The sequence below is a fragment of the Apis dorsata genome, unplaced genomic scaffold (assembly GCF_000469605.1).
Source record: "Apis dorsata unplaced genomic scaffold, Apis dorsata 1.3 scaffold_326, whole genome shotgun sequence".
Lineage (NCBI taxonomy): Eukaryota > Metazoa > Arthropoda > Insecta > Hymenoptera > Apidae > Apis > Apis dorsata.
The window spans coordinates 550,354-558,234 of NW_006263594.1; the positions used below are offsets into that span (position 1 = coordinate 550,354).

Below are 7,881 nucleotides of genomic sequence, written 5' to 3' on the forward strand. Positions count from 1 at the left end.
TTAGTTAGATAAACATATATATATTTTTTATTTATAGTATTTTATATATTTCTTTGTGCATTTTTATATTATTTAGTTTTTGATAATATGACAAAAAAAAAGAAATTTTAAATATTTCTAATCTTTATATTATCGATTCGAGCTTGGCATTCTTCATTATCGACGGAATGTATGATGCATTCAATTAGTTCGGTCGATACCAATGTATCAAAGCTACATTCATTTGATTTTGTATATTATTTAAAATTGCATTTTGCGAGTGTAAAAATATATATACTTTTCTTATTTACAAACGTCAATGTGTTTCATTGTTACAATAGACATCTATGAATGATAAACTTTTTTGATACGAATCGCTTTAACACAAATTTATTTTTTAAATTTATAAATTAATTAATTAAATTTATTAAAATACGAAATTTAAATTTTCGTAATATATCGTTTATTAAAACCAATTTCTTAAAATTTTAGAGAGAGAACAAGAGAGAATAAAATTACCAAAAATATAATATCAAAACAGTTTTTCGTTCTTCGAAATCATGAATTCATTCCTTAAAAGTTACATAACTAAAAATATACAAGTTGAATTTAGGTTAATAGAATTATCGTAACATTTCTAAATTTATGTAAATATCACTACGTTAAATTAATCACATATAGAGTTTCACAATTTTCAAAATCACAATCTTTTGAAATACTTTATATCCACGTTTCAGTAACTTTTATGCGATCGGAAAAAAAATTTTAAAAAAAAGATTCCAATAAATATTTTTAAAATTAAATTTAAATGATAAAAATTTTTCCTCGGTGCATTTATTAATTTAATTATTTTCTAGAAGTAGTGTTTCCTATTTTGGCATAAGAACACGACAACACACGTTCGTTGCCCAATCAAGCAAGTAAAAGGAAGATTAGAAGATTAAATTGCGCGTAAACAGACTCGTATATGTTATCGATTAATAGCATCGATCTAATAATCGCATTTTAATGACAAGGATTTGCTAGCTCGTTGAATACTGTCATGTGTGTGATACCATCTCTCTTAGAAATTCTTAAAAAAAAAAAAAATTGCACAATTTCTCTCGAAATTTCTAAAATTTTAGATATTTTTTCCTGTCAATTGCAACTGAGGATATTTCAACAGTTCAGCGATCTTTATCCCGAGATTATGCCTGTTTCTGACGAATTTGAGGTTTTTTATGAAAAATCTGTTGAAAAATTTTAGAAGATTTTGGACAGGAAATTACGTCGAAGATGGTATGGATCATTTTGTAATCGTTGAAGAATGTCGTGGCGCCATTGTGATCTGGAATGACAAAAACAACTTTCTCCCTTCATCCGGGACACATCGAATTTCGTTTTGGCCTCGTTCCAACCTCTGGAGGTCATTCACGAGAGAAAGACTAGGCAGCGACCTTTCTCAATAAGAATTCATTAACAGCCAAACAGTGGTTCTCTCCGTATCTTACTTCTTTATTGATCGATCATTAACTTTAACGAATTATCATTATCTTAATTACTAATTATAGAGATACCGACAGCAATTTCGAATTTTTCAAATAGCTCATAAATGTCATCCTCGCTAATAAAATATAATGTAAAATAATGCAATGTCTCGTAGAAATTAGCTATTAAACATTTTTTGAACACAATTTTGTACACAGATTTCTCGTTCCCTTTTTTCGTTTCTGTCTCGCGAGAGAAAAGGTTCTCGACCCGTTTACCAAATTTACACGCAAATTATAATAATAATCACAATGATTATCCGCATCTTCACAGACAATTAACCAAGAAACTCGAAGTTACTGAATCCTATTATCGTGATACAATCGACCAACACTTCCATCCATCCATCCTTCCATCCGATATCCCATAAATAATTCTCAAAATGATTCATGAATCGTATCCACTCGTAACCACTCGTACACAAGGCATTTCGCTTCAAGGCGAAACGAAATTCACGTGGAAACGGAAGAGAGGAGGCGCGTGCTTGCTGCCCACGATCCTTCCCCCTCTCTCCCATTCCCTCGGTTGGTAAAGTGGAAGAAGAACGGCAACGTTTCTCGCGTAACTGGATACCGTAGCACACCGAAAAGAAGAAGTTACTCGTTCGTCCTTTCGCCTGCGCGCCAACCACCGAGATGGTCCACGACAAAAGTCCACGTGATTGCTTTCACGCAGAAAACGGTACCGTTTCCCTCGCCACGGAATGCTCCGCGAAACGTTTATTATACCCGGTTACGTCACCGCGTTCGAGAGACGCGGCCATTCGTTTCGCGGCAACCTAACCTAAGTTTTTCAAAGGGGATTTTCAGTTTTTAGAAATTTTCATAACCGTGAAATTTTATCATCTTTACAATTCTCTTTTGAAAGAAAAAAAAAAAAAAAAAAGAAAAAAAGAAAAAAAGCTTTAGAAATGTCACCGTCTCTACTTGACATCTTGCCGCGTTTTATTCAAACAAGGAACCGTGCCAAGGATCGTAGTTAAATCGCCCGATCGTTAATTAAAACGACGTAAAAAAAACATCTTTTTAATTAGGATCTCACAATCGGTTTTGACGCAATATTCTTCGACTCTTGGCTCTCGAGCACCTCGATTTTCCTTCTCATCCTTCTACGACGATCGTATTACACGACCACGAATTACACGGCTTGCTCCACTCGAGTTTGCTCGATCGTTAAGACAGTTTACGCCTGCGATTTGCTAATTGGACAACTCGGCTCGAAATATCCAGCAGCGTTTGTGTATCCGTGCTTTCCTGCGGAGAGTGATACACGCGATACGAGTGTAACCGTTGTTTACCACCGTATAAATCGCATTCTCTCTGCCACATTAGAGAGTGGATTGTTTTCAAATTCCCTTTACTCGAATCGAATAGAGTTCTCTTCCACGGATGAAACGTGACGAATCTCGACGAATAGATATCGATTGAACGCGATTCTCTGGATCTCTCGATTTATTATCTCTGTGTTTTGAGGTGTTTCTTTTGAATAGGAAAGAACGTATGTACTCGTAGCACAACAAGTCACCTTGCTCTCTCCAATCTTCCACGCTCGAGGGAACAAATTGTCCAAACAAATCGTTGAACTGTGGTTAGGTTAGGTTTCAAAAGTAATAGGAGATTCTACGAGAGGCGAATTTGACGCAATTCCAAGATACAAAAGAGCTTGGAATCCTTGTGAAAGTACATCATTCTGTTACCTAATCATTTTTTATGGTCTTCTTGTTTTAAGGATAAAAGGAAAAAAAAATGAAAATAAAAAAATAAAAGAAAATGGACAAAGGATCGTTGGCAAAGATCCATTTGTACCGTAAAATAGAAAGTATCATTATTTCAACATTAACCCGATGTACGATATAATATATATAAAAAAAAAAAAGAAAAAAAAGAAAAAAGAAACGAGAATCGAATCAATCGAATGACATAAGAATCGTGATATGGATTTCAAACAATTACGTCTCGTTTCTATAATGAACGTTTCAATTCTACCAATTCGAGGAGGGAAAGGGGAATAAAAAGACTTGACAAATTAAAATTAAAACAAATAAATATATTACGAATCCATTCGATCTACTAAGAAATGATCGATTGATAATTGATAAAATATCCATTATCGTATCAAGTAATAACACGATAATAATTCATTTCAACTCGATCAAGATTTCCTAGAATTCTATTTATACATTTTACGTATCCTCACGCCGAAAGATAAGAATACGATCATTGGCATTCATTCGCTTTTCACTCTCTCGAGGAATAATAAACAAACTGTTGCGTTTCTATCTTTCGAAGGATCGACAAATGTCCCATATACCACTCATCGTTCTTCAACCTTTTCTGTTTTACGTGCAATTTTTCGAACAATTTTTCCTTCTTCATTTTTCTTCTCGATCAATTTTCAAAATTCGTCCTTCTCGAGAGATGAATCAAATGATATATAAAAAAAAAAAGAAAAAGAAGAAACGAGAAAATTTTCCAAGCGTTGTAACAAGCTATCGTATCGATGATGCAACGCGGTGCGTAACACGGATGCTGCATCCTAATTGAGATGCCTATCGATGACTATCGTCGGCCGGTTGAATCGCGATCGATCCCCGGGAGAAGGCAGAGATCGATGCTCGGAAAGGAATTGAAACTGGCCAATGGATAACGAGAAGGCAACAGAGATCGATGATGGAAAGAGAGAGAGAGAGAGAGATCGAGAAAGAGGACGAGGAAAGGCAGAAAACGGGATTACGTAAGCGGAAAGTAGCTTTTCGAATCGAGAGAGAGAGAGAGAGAGAGAGAGAGAGAGAGAGAGAGAGAGAGAGAGAGAGAGAGAGCGAGAGAGAGAGAGAGAGAGAGAGAGAGAGAGAGCGAGAGAGAGAGAGAGAGAGAGAGAGAGAGAGAGCGAGAGAGAGAGAGAGAGAGAGAGAGAGAGAGAGCGAGAGAGAGAGAGAGAGAGAGAGAGAGAGAGAGCGAGAGAGAGAGAGAGAGAGAGAGAGAGAGAGAGCGAGAGAGAGAGAGAGAGAGAGAGAGAGAGAGAGCGAGAGAGAGAGAGAGAGAGAGAGAGAGAGAGAGCGAGAGAGAGAGAGAGAGAGAGAGAGAGAGAGAGCGAGAGAGAGAGAGAGAGAGAGAGAGAGAGAGAGAGAGAGAGAGAGAGATGATCTTTCTTCGAAATAGAATTACTAGCGAAACCATAACTTCAAAGTTAATTTGTTAAAAATTTTCAAAGCGATCTCGAAAAGAGTGAGAGAAAGAGGGAGAGAGAGAGAATATTTGGCGGACGGATGGGGAAAGGAATTAGAAAAGTGGAAAGCTCGAAGTACGCGAGTCAGATTTAGATTTTATCTGGGATGGATGCGAGCGTGGATGCCTCGTTTAAAGTCTATCTCGATCGAATCTAAAGTTTATCTTCGATCCGGCAAGATGATGAATAGGAAACGATTAAAAACGATGAAATTGGAAATTACGTGCGATTTATATATAGAATACAATCCTACCTTTCTAATGTTGTTGTATCACGCATCTATAAATTGCGAACGAACAATGGATCGTTACTTTTTTTTTTTTTTTTTTCCTCGCGCGAAAATTCACGCGATGCAAGGATTAAATATTACGTACAATTAAGGATGATAAACGTAATAAAATCACGCACGTTTTCTGATTTATCTCGATCGCGGTTTTATTTACAATTTAAAAAAACTGAAGAGGAATCAAATAATATCGGAAAAAGAAATAAATAAACGAAACGAAGCGAAGCAAAAGATGAAGAGAGGAGGAGGAGGAGGTGCATAAACATAAGGAAGAAAAGAAAGGAAGAAAGTGGAGGCGAGCGAGCTCGTGCTCGCGCAGAACGGAGGCAATGTCATCGAACTTACATAATGCGTCCTCTTTCTTCAATTACACAGAGATATCGATACCGTGTTCATTTGGCTCCGCACGGTGTACACACCGAGAGATAGTTTGCCCGTCCGCCGCCAGAGGATGGAAATAAACGCGTGGAACGAAAAAGAATGTGGGATGTTTCGTTTTTCCTTCGTACTCTCCTACGCCTCGTTCCTTCGCTCTTTCGCGATTTATCGCTCCCTTCGATTTTCTTCACTCTTGTTTGTAAATGAGAATTTACAAATATTCATCGAGTATTTGTCGGCCGGTGGACGTAAACAAAGCAACGATCGAGTTTGGAACGGACCACCGCCTCGCTATAACTTTATCGGTTCGCTCCACTTTCCATTTTGATTCCGCACAGCACCTGGGACATTCGATCGAGGAATCCAAAACGTGGAAACGAAAACGGCAGATGCGACGCTTTCCACTCGAACGCTCCTTTGGTCTCGTTCATATCGATCATGAGGAGAAAGAGGACGATCACGATGGTCAGTTCGAGAAAAGGAGAAAACTCGATGAAACTCGAGGAGGAAAAATTTGGAAAAGGATTTAAGAAGCGGGAAAAATTGAGAAGAATTAAAAAAGGAAAAAGAAACAAAAAAGAAAAATTCGATGAAACTCAAGGAAGGAAAAGTTTGGAAAAGGATTAAAGGAGCGGGAAGAATTAAAAAACAAATGAAACTCGAGGAGGGAAAAATTTGAAAAAGGATTTAAGAAGCGAGAAAAATTGAGAATTAAAAAAGAAAAAAAACTCGATGAAATTCGAAGAAGGAAAAGTTTGGAAAAGAATTTAAAGAGCGGGAAAAATCGAAAAGAAAAAAAGGAAAAAACTCGATAAAATTCGAGGAGGGAAAAAATCGAGAAGGAAAAAAGAAAAAAACTCGAAACTCGAGCAGGAAAAATTTGAGAAGAGATTTAAGCAGCGAGAAAAATCGAGAACTGAAAAAGCAAAAAAACTCGATAAAATTCGAAGAGGAAAAATTTGGAAAAGGAATTAAACGAGAAAAATCGAGAATTAAAAAAGAAAAAAATTCGATGAAACTCGAGGAAAGAAAAAATCGAGAAGAGATTTAAGCAGTGAGAAAAATCGAGAACTGAAAAAGGAAAAAAACTCGATAAAACTCGAGGAGGAAAAATTTGGAAAAGGATTTAAACGAGAAAAATCAAGAACTAAAAAAGGAAAAAAACTCGATGAAATTCGAAGAGGAAAAATTTGGAAAAGGATTTAAACGAGAAAAAACGAGAATTAAAAAAGAAAAAAAACTCGATGAAATTCGAAGAAGGAAAAGTTTGAAAAAGAATTTAAAGAGCGGGAAAAATCGAAAAGAAAAAAAGGAAAAAAACTCGATGAAACTCGAGGAGGGAAAAATTTGAAGAAGGATTTAAGGAGCGGGTAAAAATGGTGGGATCGGAGAGGGATGCGCGTGGCGAGAGGTGGAAAGCGAGAAGAAGAAAGGTAAGAGGCGCTTGGATCCCTTCCTCCGGTCGAGAAGAAGGTTGGAAGAAGAGAGCCGTTGGGAGGAGATCGGCGGTCGTAGCAGGCTCGCAGTGCATCGGCTGGTACATCGGCCGGCCGGACGTTCCACGTCGGACACTTCACATCACCGGGATACACTGATGCAACGCGCGAGAAAATGCCGACCACGCTGCCCACTCTGTGTAAGTGCGACCACGCGGTTCTCGAATTTCGAATCTCTCGTCTCCTACGCCATTGTATTTCGATCGATTCGAAACCGATTTTCGATCGTTTTAACCGACCGTAGAAGCCGGCGCGCAACAGGTAAGAGTTGTCCGTCCATCGGTTGGGCGGCGTGGAAAAGAATACAACTCTCGGACCGGTGTGCTCGTCTCTCGAAATCTCTCGTTCGCGCGCGACGCGAGTCTTCTCGCCGAGCGTTAGATCCACGCTCGATGCCTGCTTCGATCGATCCGTTGTCCTCGATCGCGCAACGGTGGTGGTCGGGGCTCGCTTTGTTTCTCGCTTTCCAGTTCCGAGTGTGCAGTTTGTGGTTTCCACAGATATATCGGATTTACAGGATCGAGTTTAGTTTTTGAAAGAACGTTAACGTGTTTGATCTAGATTTTCTTTTTTTGCTGAAATATATGTCTCTGTCGATAAGAAGGTATTCGTGAGAGTGCGATCGAAAGGAAAAATGGACGGATATTGTGTGTAACGATGTCGATGGATGGATTAATTTATGATCGATTTTTCTTCTTCTTCTTGTATTTCAATGATTATATACGTAATCGATGATGATTCTTCGAGTTCGTTTAATTAAACAGTATATTTTCAAGGGCAGTGGAAATGTTTATAGGTTACGAGTTACGACGAATAACGAACGAATGTTCTTCCAGTTCACCAATTTTCCATTATTTTCGATATTCCTCGAACAGAAAATGACGGAGTCTCGACGTGATTGTAAAATCATTGTTTCGATTCTATAAAGGTTTTTACGTGGGTGTGTGATTTATAGCGATTGGCATTCGATCGATATATATATATATATAT

The 7,881-nt window shown here is 37.7% G+C and overlaps 1 protein-coding gene across 1 annotated transcript in view; it reads left to right on the plus strand.

The window, feature by feature from the left end:
* Nucleotides 1-6,737: 6,737 nt before the first annotated feature.
* Nucleotides 6,738-7,881, plus strand: part of LOC102676518 — a 10,525-nt gene continuing 9,381 nt past the window's right edge. The window contains exon 1 of the mRNA XM_006617803.2: nt 6,738-7,031. Within this exon, the coding sequence (XP_006617866.1) occupies nt 7,007-7,031 (25 nt within the window). The 5' untranslated portion in view covers nt 6,738-7,006. The remainder of the gene's footprint in view (nt 7,032-7,881) is intronic.